Below are 18020 nucleotides of genomic sequence, written 5' to 3'. Positions count from 1 at the left end.
CAGAAATCTGAAATGCTATCATATAATTTAGTATTTAAAAGTTACAGCATTAAAGGAAAAAAAGTGAAAATATTAAACTATGTAGCGTGGTGGTCGTAATGCTTACTTTTTACCACTTCTGAATAAAACAACATTGTCAGACTTTACGCAGCAAACAGCATGGTTAAAAAAAAATTATTTGGTAAGTGTATTTGCAAAACATGCACATCTAGTTAATTTTAATATAATATATATTGATAATTAAAATATAATATATAATGATAATTGTCTAATATATATTGATTCATGCAGTGTAGGAAACACTGATGATTTTGTAACATATTAGTTCAACTTAAAAAATGTAAAATAAAGTTGTTAATTTAATTTTTAGAAAATGTTGTTACAGAAAATTACACCAATGTTGAAAACAGTGAAGGTGTATATTATTTTGTGATAGAATGTGATAGAAAAGACTTGTGTCACAATCAGGGGCCAGCAGGGTGTATTAATGAGTTTGTGACATGCACCAATAGTCAGCAAATTAAAGATTAAAAGGAACCTCTACTTCAACCCTACCTCTCTCTAGTCATCTAGTCACATTAACGCCTCTCAATAAAATTGACATTATATTAATTATCAGATTTTTCATTTTAAAGAGCTAAAGTCAAATATATAAATACATATTATGTAAATGTGCTTTATGTATATTGTGGTAACAGATACAAAAGAGTTGCCTGATTGAAGATTTTAAAGGTACATAAAGTTTAATGGCACACCAATCAACTAATTACCATTTAACACCACACCAATTGAATATAAAAACATAACGTTTAAAATGTAACTAATAATAAATTGTTTTTAGAATATTGTTTTATGTTTGTTGTTTTTAAGTTTATGTTAACAGTCTATATTATTTAATTGTAGTTATAAGATGTAGTACTATTGCATTTCAAAACAGGTGATATACCGATGGAGTATTTTTTTCAGATTAGATCTATGTAACCTCTAATGGGTATTTATTCCAATTTGGGTGTTGTAAGGTATACAATTACTCATTACAAGATGCGTTAAACGACTGTCTAAGCGATGAACTTGTTTATGTTTATCTTAAACTCTAGGCAAGTGATCAGAAAAAGGTATGAATTTTTTCAGAACCTTTCTTAATTAATAACAATATACCAGTGTTAAAGGTATCTGGTATAGATGAATTTCAATGTTTTCATTTCCGTCGCATGCGCACTAGGTGGCAGGAATTTAAAAACCGATTTGCAAACAGTGAACGTTTATTGAACAAATATTTATGTAAATAATCTGCATTGTAACTTAATAAGATTAAAGTTTTTTAAAAACTCCTAAAATATAATGCCTGACAGTTGTTGTGCTGTAGGGTGTATGAATAAAAGGATAACAGGCGATAAAAGCTAGAGTTTTTACCGAATTCCTTTTGGAAATACAGAAGAATCAAATAACAGAAGAGTTTTGTGGTTGCAAGCTTTAAAACGTGAAAACTGGTCAACAAGTATGATTGACAACGCAAGATTATGTAGTAAACATTTTATTTCAGGTAATTAATTAATTTTTTTGATAACTAGAAGTTTTTATAATGTTATTATTATCTTTGTTTCAAACAATGTTTGTATTTAATTTAACATAACTTCTTTTATTTTGATAAAACAAAAGAAGTTTGCATTTTTATTTTCTCTATTTAGGAAAAAAATCGATTAATCCTAATAGTCCTGATTATGTTCCATCTGTTTTTTTATACAGACAGCAATCTTTTTCAAAAAAACATCAAAGTATTGAAAGATTTGAAAGAAGCTGTAAAAGAACAAGAAAAAATACTGAAGATTATCTCAAACAAGAGCTGATAATGAACAGATGTCAGCTAACATGACAGATGTAAGCAGTAACATCTGTTGACCCTTTCAAATTAAATCAAGGTAAATAAGTTGTAATTTAATTTTAAGAAGTTACTTGCGTTCTTTGATAAAATAAATGGTTACATGTTTATTTTTTTAGAATCTCAGACTGATGATGTTAATTTTGTTGCTGATCTACATTCCAAAGTCAAAACTTTGAGTAAAAACAATGTTGAATTAAAGATTACCTTAAACAAAGCCATAACATCAGCATATGTTTCTCAGTATATTTCATTTGAAAAACTAAAAGATAATTCACTTTTATCTTTTTATACTGGTTTGCCAAATGCAAATTTATTTTTGTGGTATTTATCATTATTTAATGATTTTGTAAAACCAATGACAAATATACCAATGGAAGACCATTTATTGTTAATATTAATGAAAATCAAACTTGGATTTTTAAATAAAGACTTGAGCTTTAGATTTGGGTTTTCTGAGTCAACAGTTACTAGAATATATGGAACTTGGCTTCCAATTATTGCTGAAAATGGTAAGTTTTTAATTGTTTGGCCAGAAAAGCATGTTTTGAGAAGAAATTTGCTAACAAGTTTTCGCAAAAAGTTTTATAATTGTGTTGCAATAATTGATTGTATGGAAATATTTATTGAAAGACCTTTTAGTCTTCATGCTCGAGCCCAAACTTGGTTAAATTATAAAAACAACAACACTATTAAATATCTCATTGGTATAACTCCATCAGGTGCTGTAAGTTTTTTATCACCTTGATGGGGTGGCAGAGTGTCAGATAAAGAAATTACAATTAAATCCGGATTTTTAGAAAAAATAACCCATGGAGATTGTGTACTTGCTGATAGAGGATTTACCCTTGTTGAAGAATTTGCTACACAGGGAGGGATTTTAAAATTACCAAAATTCACCAAAGGAAAAAAGCAAATGTCTTCTGCTGAAGTCGATGGATCACGTCAAATTGCACATGTAAGAATTCATGTTGAAAGGGTAATTGGACGGTTAAGAAAATTTCGAATTCTTCAGAGCATTATCCCAATAAATCAAGTTGATTTACTTAACAATGTAATGGTAATGATAACATCAATAGTAAATATTAGCAGTAGTGTTGTTCCTCCAAGCTCATAGGAGTGAAAAACCTTTTTTTCTTAAAAATTTTTTATAAATATAATATGTCCTTCAGTTTATTTGTATGCATTCCTTGCAGAACCATTTACCTTCAGGGGCATTTTTTATTTCAATACAACTGCAATGAAACCATCCTATTTTGTAGTTTTTTCCATCGCATCCAATCATTGGGGTAAAAATTGGGCGTTTGCAAATGCAGTATGTTTGATCGGTCAAAAGGTTATTTTTTCTAGACGGGTTATTTTTTCTAGATACTATTTCAGGTAGTAAGAATTTTAAAAATATTGTTGTCAACTTTGTTTCCAGTTTTTCACAAAAAACCTTATCAATTGGAACATTAATTAACATTGTATCGTTTTCATTTTTACCTTCGGTCCAAATGTAAAAATGGCAGTATGTAGTATTAGTAACATACATTTCTTGCTGCATTTGAAAGTAATACCGGTGTGTTTTCTTTACTGTATTGCCAAAATTTACAGGAAAATCCGTATCAGTTTTCCAATTTTCTAACCCTTTTCTATATTTATGTGGGCACTTAATTTCCACTACCCCTGAACCATGACAATCACAACACACCATACTATCAGGTGAAGCACCAAGGCATGGATTTTTTTAAGAACATGCAATCCAGTTTCTGTAACAACTATATTTGTATGCGTTTTCGCGACTAGTTGCTTGTAAGAATTTATGGCTTTAGTCTCCTTTTTTTTACCATAACTCGTAGGTTTTGTAATGATTTCTGCACTGTATTGCATCACTGTGTTTGTAAACGACTTAGGGTATTTATCAACGTTTATGTTATAAGCAATTTTCGATAACGATGCGGTTATTCTACCTGCCCTGTGCAACTTCCAGATTCTGCTAGCGCTTTGAATCTTTGTAACTTGAAGTAAATTGCTGTACATGTTAAAATTCTGAGTGATTTTGTACTCCTCGTATGATTCTGCGCAATATTTTGTTAAGGTGGAATATTCAAAATTAATTGCTGCAGGCCAAATATAGTGAAGTAAGTGGTTCCGGCAAATTATATTCATTGTAACTGTCATCCTTTTCTGCAGTATCTGTATCACTACAATGTTCTTTGCTTTCATTTTTAATATCTACAGACTGAAGAATAGCAGCATTCTTATACAATTTTTTGAGTTCTAACAACTTTTTTTTAATATCTGAAGTTGGTATAGGATCCTTAAAGCTGTAAGGTCTTTCATCCTGTGAGTTTTCATTGTCACTAATATTTGGAAGAGTTTCATGCTTCTTTGGTCGAGAAAAATTGATTTTTTTAAGTGTAACTGGCGTTGCTGATTTACGCGATTTTTTCCAATTGCACAATTGCTTGAGCAAGATATTTTTTTATACCAAGCTGTGCACATGCAACAAGCTTAAATAACAAAGCACCGATGTGACTACACACAGAGCCCAATCTATAATTTAAAAAAATATATGATCAATTCAACTTCTTAAAACACTTGTTTTGATAAAAATTAGAATTAAATCATTTAACTAATGCGCTCACCCTGCCATGCATTTTCAATTTGCTGTTAAAATCCAGCCATTAACTTTATTTATTGCTACCCACACATCGTAACATTTCTGCTTCTTTCCTTGTCTTTGACTTGGAAGCACCTAAGACAAATTAAACGTCGATTAAATAAAAAAAAGATAAATCATATTACATTTCACTCAAAATGAATTTTATTGTTTTAACTTTTTGAACATTTTTTTTTTGTCAGTTTCACTGTAGACTTTGTAATATGCAACGATACCTCAGATTTAATGAAACAAAATTGATTCTTTTCTTCATTTAATTATAGTATACATCCTGAACATACCCACAAATGTAAAAGTTGTACGATTCCAATGATTTATAGGCTTTCATTGAATCGTGTGTAAAGTTACTTGGCGAGTTAATAAGATAATTGTACATGTCACCCCATGTAATGTCGGGCATTATTGAAACGCCATTCTTCCAATTTATAAGTACGTAAGGGTCGGGAAGAAACATTCCACTTGACAAAGTTAATTTTTTTTTATATGCATCTTTATTCTTTTCTTCTAACGTTGAAAAGTATTCAGATTCACTCCACATTTTCTCTTTCGTGTTTTCTTTCTATACTGCCAGTGTACTTTGCGTCCGAAAAAATGCAAACGCGCTACGTCACTTTAAATTCATCTAATACCTGAGTAGGTATTTACTGCAGTGCTGCTTAAACTATATATATCTATCTCTATCTATCTATCTATATATATGTATGTTTATATGTATATATATGTATATAAATGTATATATACGTATATAAATGTATATATATATATATATATATATATATATATATATATATATATATAGCGTTTCCATATAAAAATTTATAATAAGTATTAAATCGAAGTATAGGCACCAGCTGGGTTACTTTCGTTAGAGGAGTTAACACATCAAACTGACTTGATAAGAAGGAAAATGTGGTAATTTATTGTATTGTACTATCTCTACTTTTTTAATAATATAAAGATTTAAGAAGGTATTAATGCTAATAAAGTTTCTTTTCAGAACGGGCTCTTTAAGCTTGATTTTTAATATGCTGTGTTTAAGCAAATTTTCAACGGTCGCTTACAATAAAATTATTAAAATTTTCAATCCATTATATCAACGCTCTTGGTGAAGCCAAAACTTCTATACTAAAAGAAGAAAGAAAATGGAAGTATGAAATCAATGATTTTACATTTTCCAATTTGAAATCGAATTCAAAAAATGATTTTCAAAAAATTCAGTTAATTTTTTTGTAATTATCTTAGTAGTTACTTGCTGTAATGATACGGTGTTGATGAGAAATGGAGCCTTTTGTCCTTTTTATTAAAGTAATTTTATTTAAACATACATAGTTAGGATAAATTTGAACATAATTTTAAAAAAATTAAAAGTGCATCAAAAAATGTTTACTGAGTGTCAAAGCCTGATAATTTTTAAACAAAAAAGATAAGGAAAAGGTCTAAATGACATAATAAGAACTTAAATCGAATCTGCATGGTCATAGCACTGCATGCTAAAACTGCAAATCATAGATTAACAATGAATGGTTTCACTGTTAACTTTTGGTTTGCATAGAAACCATTGAAGTTATGAAGTCATAATTCAAAAATTTACTTAAAACGGATTAATAAAAATTGACAATGATTTCTTTATAATTGTAGTTTTATCATTGAATTAAATCAAAAGTTTGTAAAAAAAAAATTTATAATTTGTTAAAAATTGTATGAAAAGTTGGCGCCTAACTTTTCAATTGAAGGTGTTATAGAGTTTAGAAAGTGAGTGGTACATTTACTTATTAAAAGAGGAGGTAACTTAACTGTAATTGTAATTATGACAGAAAAAAAAATTAAAAAAAAAGAAGCAATAAATGGTGGTGCATATTTAGATTATTAGGTCAGAGAAGTTGACAAGTTATACTTTGTCGAATACGTGGGAATAAAGTAGGACCAAACACACAACAAATTAAAAATTTAGATAATGGGCATATGATCTAAATTTGCTTCCATTTAAATTAGTACGTTTTAAAATTTCATGTTTATTTTTATCGACTAAAAGTCGGTGTACTACCCAAAAACCACTACTATTTTGTAGATAAATTGCGATAATTGCATTCCAAATCGATGGTTTTACTTGGAATGAATTGGTAATGGTAAAAAAAACAACTGCTTTATTAACTTGCTCAAACATTCTCTTGCTAATGTAAGTTACTAATACAATCGATTTTTTTTTTTGATTTATCAACTTTGTACCTAATTTCGTTAAAATTTTTGAATAAAATGAAACGCCTTCGTAAATAAAACAATAAATTATTTGGACTAATATCATGTTTTTAGGTATGTCTGCCACAATGAGAGTTGATTTCGAAATAATTGAAAACTTTAATTCTTGAAAAATAATTTTTAAAAAAACGTTGTTATTGTTAATTGTTTTTTAAAACCCGGTCTTATTAACGAAGTTAATTTTATTTTAATATTAACGAAGTTATTAAAGAAGTTTAACAATAATAATTTTTTTAGGTGAAAAAAATTTTTTATTTAGAATATCATTCGATTCAACAACTTATATTACATCAATTTGTTTAAAAATCAAATCCGGCATATCAAATTTTACTAAGAATATCATATCTCCCTCGTATAAGAATCGTTTTTGACAAAGAAGTTAGTAAAATATAGGATTTAGTATCAAATTTTTACTTAGAATATTATATTCCCCTTGTGCAATATTCGTATTTGACATAGAACTTAGTAAATTATAGCATATAGTATCAAATTTTGGTTAGAGTATTAAATCTCCATTGTATAATAATCGTATTTGACATAAAACTTAAGAAATATTGGATATATTTTAATTTACTTACAATATTATATCCCTCTTGCATAAGAACTTTATTAAAACTAAGTAAAATATGGGATATGAATCAGTTTATACTTAAATAACATTTTAAGCAAAAATTTGATATTACTTTCTGACCATCTGTAAACATTGTTTATGTCCGATTATTCTTTCGGGCGGCCTAGGTGCACTTCTAAATGCTATTAGCATCTGCGTTTTTAATGTTCTTATGGGGGATATGATATTCTAGGCGGGCACGATATTCTAATACAGTAATTTTGATAATGAATTCATTTATTTTTTAACGTTCCTGTTGACGAGCATTATTACAAATTGTTTTTTGAGTTTGTGGCAAATTTTAAAAATCATATTGGATATTGAAAAAGAAGGTAAGCTTATACTTTTGGTATATTTATTTTCTCTATTTTATGTCACAGTCACATTACTAATCAATTATATATGATGTAAAAAATTTAACTTTTTTTTTAGTTTACACGATATTAAAGAGTTTTTGAATGTCAATTAAGTAAATTCCGAGAAAAAAATTGACGGCAATTTCGTATTTTTAATAGAACACCTTAAAAACATAGCCAAATGCCATGCAAATGAAGAAGGTGCAATAAAAATCATTTTTTCACCTTTTAAGTTCCAATTTAAATAAAAATGGGATGACGCTAGCCGTAAAAAAGAAAATAATTGTTTAATACCACCATACCTCTACCAACTTGGACGGTAGAAAACCCCGGCCGACCGACAAGAGAACTTTGTGAAACAAGTTCACCAACGAGAAGACGAAAAACAACGGTTTTAAGGGAACATATACATTGTGAGCAGTTGATGTATGCTGCTTAAAATGAGTCAACGTGCTGCGGGGAACAGTGACGCGACTAACGTTATGAATGAAATTTTATTAACACCCACAATTGCCAAACAATATAGAAAAAGTGACACATTTTCTGAAGATATCATTAAAAAGCACAAACAATCAGAAGCGTTGTCAATTTCAGTGGAAGCTGATATGACAAGAAAACAGTATGAAATTATTCATGTAGCCAACAAGAATATCCATGTTATTTAATTTAAAAAAGCCAAAGAGGAATGTTATTCATCAGAAGAATCGATAACACTTAAAGAACTTAGTTCAGAAATTAAATTACAAGATCTTCTAGATCACACGTCTTGCCAATTATGTTGTTATTGAATGAAGTTATTGAAACTTTAAATGAAACAGAAAGAAATAATTTAGAATTGATTTCAAAATGGGGTTTTGATGGCTCGCAACAACAAACATATTAACAAAAATTTCAAAACAGCAACGCTAACATCTTTCAAAGTCCTTTTGTGCCCCTTTGGCTCGATGCTATATCGATAACCAAAGGAAGGTGCTTTGTAAAACCCAGCACCATCATCTACAAGGTATTGCCGACCAACAAGAATACGTTTTATTCGGGAGAGCAAAGACGAAGATGAGTGACAATGATGATGATGAGACGAGAGCAAAACGAATGATGAAATGGAATACGTAGAGAACCAAATAAAAGGCTTAAAAAAAGTGAAATACTAAACACTTTTGTTAGTAATTCGCAAATAAAGCTTATATTTCGTTTTGCTATAATTGATAGTAATGTTTACAATACTTCTAAAAATACGACATCAACAATGAGATGCTATGTATGTGGGCAAACTTCAAAAGATTTTAATGACTTCAATAAAAAAACGACAGAAAGCCGTGAAACTCTGATATTTGGGCTATCAATACTGCACGCAAGAATTAGATTTTTTGAATCCTGGCTGCAAATATCGTATAAAATACCAATAAAAAAATGGCAAGCAAGAACAGAAGATAAAAATATGGTAACAAAAACAAAACAAAAAATTTAAAATGCCTTCAAAGATGAATTAAGGCTCTTGGTTGATATAACTAAGGCTGGATTTGGAAACAGTAATATTGAGAAGACATTAAGAAGATTTTTCGCTGATCCACTAACCGCTTACCGCATCACAGGGGTGGATATAACTTTATAAAAAATGAAAGGACATTTTGGAAGCTATTTCGGGTGGGCATCAAATTAATATATAAAAATTGAAAAGTTTTGCAAATAAAACGGCCAAACTTTACGTTGATTTATAAGGGTGGCACCCAATGACGCCGACTATGCATAAAGTTTTAAGACATGGCACCACAATAATTGAACAGGCTGTATTGCCAATTGACCAGCTATCAGAAGAAGCAGCTGAAGCCAGAAACAAACATTTCCGTCTTTATCGGCAGAATTATGCGAGAAAGTCTTTGCGAGAAAACTGTAATAAAAATATTTTAAACAGACTTCTGCTATCTTCCGATCCTTTGCTAAGGCAGCATGAGAAAAAGACCCCAGAAAAAAAACAAACCGTTTTCCAGTGAGACAATAGGACTCTTGATGCCGCAAACATTAGAAGACTCACGAGCAATGACGATTGACGACATATCAGATAATGATTCTGATCGAAAATGATTGCATTGACATGTAAAAAATATTTTATTTTGGATTTAATATAGGGCTATAGTGATAATTTTAAATTCGTAAAAACACATTGTTTGGTTGTCTAATCAGTAGTCTCATGCAGCGGAATCAACGTAGGATTTAATCCTTTAACCAAAAATAATTCATAACATCAGGTATAACCTAAGGATTAAGTTCAGTGATTAAGAAACTCAGATTAGGTTCAGATGCATCTTTCAAGTGTGATAATCCTTTTTAGTATTATAAATTTAGTTATTTGTTATTATGTTAAATAGTTTTAAAGTTGTAGGTACTTGCAAAGTATGTAAGATGTATAAAAATATGTATTATTTGTTTTAATATATAAACTTTTAACATTTCATGTGGGACCAATCGTTTCCAATACAATGTAATGACCCTAACCTTTCCTTATAAACATCTATAATAAGCATAAAATCATGTCATTAACTTTTCAAGTGTAACTAAACCACTGTGCTATGGATTAAGACGCCAAAAACATTTTAGTAGAACTAAACCCGACTTTATCTGTATACTTAAAATTAATTGTATTATATTAAAAATGTGTAAAGGCCAAATAGGTAGGGTAATGCGACGTTAAAGCGAAGACTTTAATAGCGACAGGAGGTGAAAGCGAAAAGTTTAAAGGCAAAAGAACGTTAAAGCGAATAGTCAGTCTTGCACTTCGCCTCAAAACACTCTTTCAATTGAAAGAATGCGAAGAGGATAAAGCACACGATTATTACTACTTTTCAAAGTATTGGTTGGCGAGTTCACTTCTAAAATTTACGAACCAAAACCAAAGCTGGAACTTTTTAAAGCAGAACAATTTTCCAAAACACTGGGACAACAAAACGTCTCAGTACTACAAAACAACAATCAAAATATTAGGCAAAAACGGGTTCCTTTTTAACATCCCTCTAAAAGCAACGAAAATTTTTTACTTAGAAGTGGCAAAAACAAAAAGACAGTCGTGCCAGCAGAACTTTTTTGGAACAGTTCAACAAAAACAACGATGACGTGGACCCAAATTTGGAAAAAGAACTTCACTTCCCACGCATGCGTACCGACTCAAAACATCCTCTTTCGTTTTTTACACAATAGTTTACCTGCTGCGGCCTTGCTAGCCAAAAGCACAAGGCAACAGATTGTCAAAAATAACAAATGCAAAACTTGTGGTAAAATCGAGGACAACATGCATATCTTTGCCTACTGTCCTCCTTCTGTTGAAATTTGGGAGTATTTTAAACATGTATATAACTCCTTGACATCCCGAAACAACTTTTTTCCGATAAATTCGATTTTCTCGATTGAAACAGCGAATTTATCGGTAAAAAACCCCACTTCGCAGCTGCTGTTGACACTCACTCAAGCCATCATGAGTGCAATATGGAACAGTAGATGCCACCACATGTTCAGCAACAAAAAAATTGACGCAATGGCAGTGATCAGGGTAATAGTCAGGAACATCAGGAATATTATTACCTTAAAATACAATTATCATGTCCGTAGAAATACAACGGACATTTTCTGTGAGTATTTTTGTATTAAAAATGTTTTCTGTCAAGTAGAGAATGAAACTAGACATATGAGCTGAATTAAAACAACGGCTCGTTGTATGTTTAGAAAAGACTTCCTTCCCTCTTGCAATTTTTTTTTTATGTTATACAACAAACTTATTATTATATAAAATAAGCAAATCACTGCCAACCCTTATTTTATGAAATATTATTTATCACATAACTTTTTTTTATCTATAGTGTTCGTAACGTAATGTTTATTTATAAGTCCTGTGATTCCTTTTTTAATTTTTTTGCATACCAATCATTCATTTTACCTTATAAACCTTTCCTTAATATATTTTAAAATTTCTTCTTTTTTTAACAAAATCTAAACTCTCGATTTCTTTCCGCACAACGGCAAAAAAAAATAAGAAACAAAAAAATATTGAACTAAAAAACACAACAAAATATAAAATCTAAAAACATCAAAAAATTAAAAATACAAAAATTATCTATTATAATTTACAAAACAGAAAATTTATATATTTGTGAAAAATTGTAAAACCATATACTGTAAAAACATAAAACCTTAGTTAGGGTAAAACCACCTATACCTGGCCAGCACCAATTCCTGGCCACTTTTCAATGAACTTTATTGTCTTAAATAATTAGTTGGTGGCTTTCCAAATTTTTGAAATGAAAATTTAATCTAACTTTTAAGTTTGGAACCTCAGTCCTTTACATAAGATCAACGCTACGTTATTTTATTTGAGATTTAAAATTATACTAACTTTGTTTATATTGTGGAAAATATTCCGAACGTGAAAACAAAAATGCGAAAAAACGTCTCGCTGATATATCTTGTTTAATAACAATAATAACATTTAACTCAATTGCGATGGTTTATTCTAGTAATAAAAACATTTTACTTTGATTTGAAATAAAAATTACTTCGTTTGGTTGTGTTTAAATTGTCACTTTTTTAGTTTTTGTTACCCATAAATAATGACCTAATCATGGTCACATGTCAACCTATTCTTGGCCATGAATAAGGTCTTAATTGTAATATAAATTTTGTTATAAAAAAACAAAGTTAGTTAAAATAAAATGTTTTAATTATAAAGTTGAGTCAAATTTTTATTATCTACATTATTTATTCTATTTTATTATTTTCATGCTAAATTTATATATATATATATATATATATATATATATATATATACATATATATATATATATATATATATATATATATATATATATATATATATATATATATATATATAAACATATATATATATATATATACATATATATATATATATATATAATATATATATATATATATATATATATATATATGTATATATATATATATATATATATATATATATATGTATATATATATATATATGTTTATATATATATGTATATATATATATATATATATATTATATACATATATCATATATTATATGTATATAAACATATATTATATGTATATATACATATATTATATGTATATGTATATACATATATGTATATATATTATATGTATATGTATATATATATATATATATATATATATTTATATATATTTATATGTATATATATATATATATGTATATATATATATATATATATATATATATATATATATATATTGATGTTTATTATTGTATCAAATTGAGATACAAATTCTCTTGTTTGTTTGAGAGTGATCAATATAATGTAAAAGTAATTTTTACAAAATAGATCAATATATATATAAAGTTTAACTAAATAAAAAAATACAACTTTATGATGGTAGATATAAAGTTTAACTAAATAAAAAAATACAACTTTATGATGGTCTAAATAAAAAATAGAACTTTATGATGGTCATCATAAAGTTGTATTCTTTTATTTAGTTAAACTTTATATATATATATATATATATATATATATATATATATATATATATAGAGTGAAAGTGATATATAATTTATATATGTTTTCTTGTTTGTTTTTAAAATTAAGTTTTTTAAAATAAATCTCATAAGAGAAAACGTTTTCTGTTTTGAAACATTTTATTCTTTTTGGTTTTATAAGTAAATTTTTTTAGGTTAAATTATGCATCCCATTCAAATAAAAAAAATGTGCAAAAATAAAAAAAGTAAAACAAAAAACTGTAACTTTAACCCGAGGAAAGGAGTTAAAGTTTTAAAATGGACAAAAAGCCAAATGGACGAAGCAGTGGCTGCAGTCAAAGAAAAAAGAATGACTCAACGTGCTGCATCTAAAACTTACAAGGTTCCTCGTTGCACTTTGCAAAATCGTCTTAATGGAAAATCTGAAATGGGTGCACGTCCAGGTTGTTCTACAAAACTTGGAAGTGAAGATGAGCTTAAGTTAAATATGCATCTAAAAGAGCATCTATGGGTATTGGTTTTGGAAGGCGTCAGTTTATGAAATATGCTGGGGATATAGCAAGAAAGCGGGGTATTCCATTCAAGAATGGTCTGCCATCTAAAAAATGGTAGTCTCTACTTAAAAAAAGACATTCAACTCTTCAACTAAGAGTTCCTGAGGGTACAGCTGCTATTCGCCATCAGCGTATATACAAGGAAAAGGTTTCTATTTATTTTAACGCGCTGAAGCAAGTTATGGATGAGATGGGTCTTTATTGCAAACCCCATTGTGTGTGGAATATGGATGAAACTGGTTTGCAATTGCAGCATACGCCAGACAAGGTTGTTACCAAGTCATGTTCAAGATATATGCAAAGTCGGACAAGTGGAAATTGTGAAACAATAACAATAATTGCCACAATTAGTGCCTCAGGCACTCACATACCTCCTCACATTATTGTGAAAGGTAAAACCAGAAGAGCTTTAAATGGCTTTGAAGTTCTTTCAGCTCCTGAAAGAAGTACTTGGAGTGTTTCTGATTCTGGGTGGACTAAACAAGGTATTGCATTACTTTGGTTTTCGGAATCTTTTTTAACAAATATAGGACCTGAGCGACCTCAAATATTAATTTTGGATGGTCATAGTTCTCATAATTTCATAGAATTGATTGAATCAGCTATCAAGAATAACATCATTATAGCTGAACTTCCAGCACACACATCACATTGGCTTCAACCTTGTGATCGGAGTGTATTTGGACCACTCAAACAACACTATAATGTTGCTTGCCAAGATATGATGAATATGTATCCAGGTGTTTTAGTGTCACATAGGAATTTTTGTGCTTTGTTTAGAATAGCATGGGTAAAAGCCTTATTGGAAAAGAACATTAACTCAGGGTTTAATGCCTGTGGTATATTTCCATTCAATCCCAATAAAATTCCACCAGAGGCTTATCTGCCAAACAACCTTTATGAACCATCACAATTAACTGAGGCTAAATATGAAAAAAGTATAAGATTTGACGAAGATAAGAAGCATATTATTAATCCATTTTTGGAAAAATCTGAAAAAACTTCTGAAATTATATTACAACCACATCAAACAAACTTTGCAGTAAGTAATGTACAAATAGATTTTGCTATTGAATTGTGTAGAGAAAAAAGTGAATAGTTCTAGTCTTGTTTTACCAACTTATTCCATTGATGATCTGGAATCTGTTTTAACAGACCAACAACGCCAATGTTTTGCTTTTTGTTTTGATAAAGGATTTGACATTAAGAGTGATGAAACTTTTATGAGTTGGAAAAGTTTGAAAATGTTATCTCCTGATGTATTAACTGCTCTTCCAAAAAATACAATAGCACTTGACCATGTTTCAACACCGCTTGTTAATAATAAGTCTAATGATACAACATATACTCTTCTCACCAATGCATCTACATCTTATGGTTTAAATAATCTGTTAAACACTGAGGACGATGACAATGATATATTACCATACCCAAAAAAGATTTTGCCAACTACTAAAAAATTTTCAAAAAATGGCCTGCAACCAACATATTTCATATTGACATCTAAGGAAGCCTGCGATGCTAAGATTCTGGAAACTAAAAGAGAAAAAAATAAAGAAAAAGAGAATCGGTCCAGAAAGAGATTTGAAGCACTTCAACAAAAGTTGAAGGAAAAAGAAGAGTGTAAATTATTGAAATCTCAGATTGCTGAGAAAAAACTGATTGCAAAGACTAAAGTTCCATTATCTGACAAAGCAAATAATATGAATAATAAAACAAAACCAAATAAAAAAAATTTAATCCAATCTAAACAAAAAAAAAATACAGACGATACAAGCAACTCTTGCAAACAATGTTGAAAAATGTTAATGTAACTTAATGATCCAAAAACGATGGACGAATCAGTATCCTGATAAAAGTGTTGTAATTGTTTGCTTTATTTTTTAAATATATATTTAATTATTTTGCTGTTAAATATTTTTATTGAAATTTTAATTTTTTTATTTTGAAAAAAAACAGCAATTCAATGTTGAGTTATTTGCAAAGTATCACTATATTATGTTTATGTATTTTGTTGCCTAATTTAATATACTTCTTTTACTAAACCTCATAAGGACCATTTTGAATTGGTATATTTTTGAGATTGTTGTTGAAATTGTAAAATACATTTTAAAACTGAAAATCTTATCAAACGCTGGCTTTTTTCTTAAACTGCTACTTTATGACATGACAAAAAACATTAGTATTAATTACATAAGTATAGCAAGTTTATGTTTTTATTCATTTAAGACATTTGCTAAGTTTTGTGAAGCGATTTAAAATTTATTTTTGTTTAGCTGTTAAAAAAAGGATTTTTTTATTATTTTCGCATTTTGCTTTTATTCTATATTTCCTGAATATACACAAGTAAAAATTTGTGCAGAACTTATTTTTTAAACTCGAGACAATAAATTTGTTGTGTTTTTAAAATCATTGTCACTACTTTTACTTCGTAAAACTTGATGGCCAGGAATAAGTTCGCAATGGCCATGTTTCGGATCTCCGGCCAGGATTTGGTGTTTTTTAAGCCTTATTGTATTTGTGGTGAAACTTGTTAATTTATTGACAAAAATTACCAAACTTGTCATAAATTGTATCTCAAGAAGTTTATTAAGAGTTTAGAAATATTTTTTCATGATCCTATGCCGTTCGCGGTAATATATAACGAAGTTTAAAATTAAGTGGCCAGGAATAGGTGGTTTTACCCTAATGTTATTAAAAAATTGTAAATATTTATTATTTTATAATTAAAAAAAAAAAAAAAAAAAAAGAATAGTCAGGAAAATCAAAAGCCGGGAAATCGAGTATCTTGATAAGTTTAAGGCTCAAACCCTAATATTATATTGCAATATACAAGAACATATTTATTTATTTGTTATATACTTAAATTAAAGATATGATATACATATACATTTTAATCTAGAAGAAAATAGTAAAAGTTATCAATAGCAGAAATGGATTGTTCAATTAAGTTTATTAATACTGGAAGGAAAGCAGTATATACTATTTTTCAAGAAAATAATTTCAGAAAAGATTCTTCTCGTAATGATAAAAATTATTGGAGATGTACTTTGAATAGTTGGTTGCAAAGCGAAAATTACTTTGAATAGTTGCAAAGCAAGAATTATATTGAATAGTTGGTTGCTAAGCGAGAATTACCACACTTAATGAGTTATACATGATGTCTTCCTCTTCTCACAACCACGAACAAGATAGCACAGGAGTGCGATTAAAAGAATTATATACTAAAATTAGAGATGCTGTTACAAAATCTCCAATAAAACCTATGCAAAACTTAAGTTTAGTTATTTGTTAAATAAATTTCCTTTATGTTAAAATAATAATTAATAAAAAATACAAATTTATATAATTGTAATGTTACATTAGTCACATGTTTGATTATAGCTATAATTATAAATGTATTTACTTCTCTCTTTAGATTTTTAAGGAAAACAGAAAAATTATGCTTGATGATGCTTGCGGCTCAAGTTTAAATTTACGTCAAGAAATTGTAGCAATTTTTCCACGTTATCAAGCTACAAAAGAAATTGTTAAAAAGGAAAAAAAAGAGAAGTAGTTCAACCTCAAGCAACTAATAGAAAATATTTTATTCTTGAGTTAGAATAGGAATATTTAATCACCAACGGTAATATTTTTTTATTAAAAAATAATGGATCTGATGATAAAATTCTTACATTTGAAACTGTAGTTTTTCTTGAACGGTTATGTCGTTCGAAAACATAGTATATAGATAGTAGATTTAAATCACCAGATTTGTTCGCCAAACTTTATACAATTCATTGCTTTATGTCCGATCAGATGTTTCCTGTATTGTACTGTTTGTTGCCTGATAAAAAGACAATAACCTATGTGAGGTTGTTTAACCTAATAAAAGAAATATTTATGGGTAAGTTCTTGTAAATTTTATCTTATTATTGTGGAGGCATTACGGTCAGGCATTATGGTCAGGTCATGTTATCCTGCTACTGGTAACACGCAACCCAGTACAATCAGCTTCATGTCCTGCTGCCTTTTTAGGCTAAAAATATCAAAGTATTAAGAGTGCCATGTTGCGCATGGATGGTGCCCCTGTTTGTACTTTTGGTGTGCATTGCAGAGGCCACATTTAGAGCCATTTGTTACAGCTTAGGGTTTATTAGTAGTAATGAGGCAATTGCTTCGGCTATTAAACAGTGTTCTGAGTACTATCTATGCTTTGAG

The 18020-nt window shown here is 28.8% G+C and overlaps 1 protein-coding gene across 1 annotated transcript; it reads left to right on the top strand.

Moving 5' to 3' along the window:
• The first annotated feature begins 2237 nt into the window (after window positions 1-2237).
• On the top strand, window positions 2238-2996 carry LOC136074501 (uncharacterized). Its single transcript, XM_065786827.1, has 2 exons — window positions 2238-2586; window positions 2680-2996. The coding sequence occupies exons 1-2, from the start codon at window positions 2238-2240 to the stop codon at window positions 2994-2996; spliced, it is 666 nt and encodes a 221-aa protein (XP_065642899.1).
• Window positions 2997-18020: the final 15024 nt, after the last annotated feature.

This window comes from Hydra vulgaris, chromosome 01 (assembly GCF_038396675.1).
Source record: "Hydra vulgaris chromosome 01, alternate assembly HydraT2T_AEP".
NCBI classification, from domain to species: domain Eukaryota; kingdom Metazoa; phylum Cnidaria; class Hydrozoa; order Anthoathecata; family Hydridae; genus Hydra; species Hydra vulgaris.
Note: the sequence above shows the minus strand (reverse complement) of the source record. Positions and strands in the feature narration are given on the sequence as shown.

Bases quoted from the DNA above. Each gene is read 5' to 3' on its own strand.
- LOC136074501 (XM_065786827.1), top strand. From the start codon at position 2,238: ATGACAAATATACCAATGGAAGACCATTTATTGTTAATATTAATGAAA. The intron at 2,587-2,679 runs GTATAACTCCAT...CCGGATTTTTAG, and splicing joins CACTATTAAATATCTCATTG to AAAAAATAACCCATGGAGAT.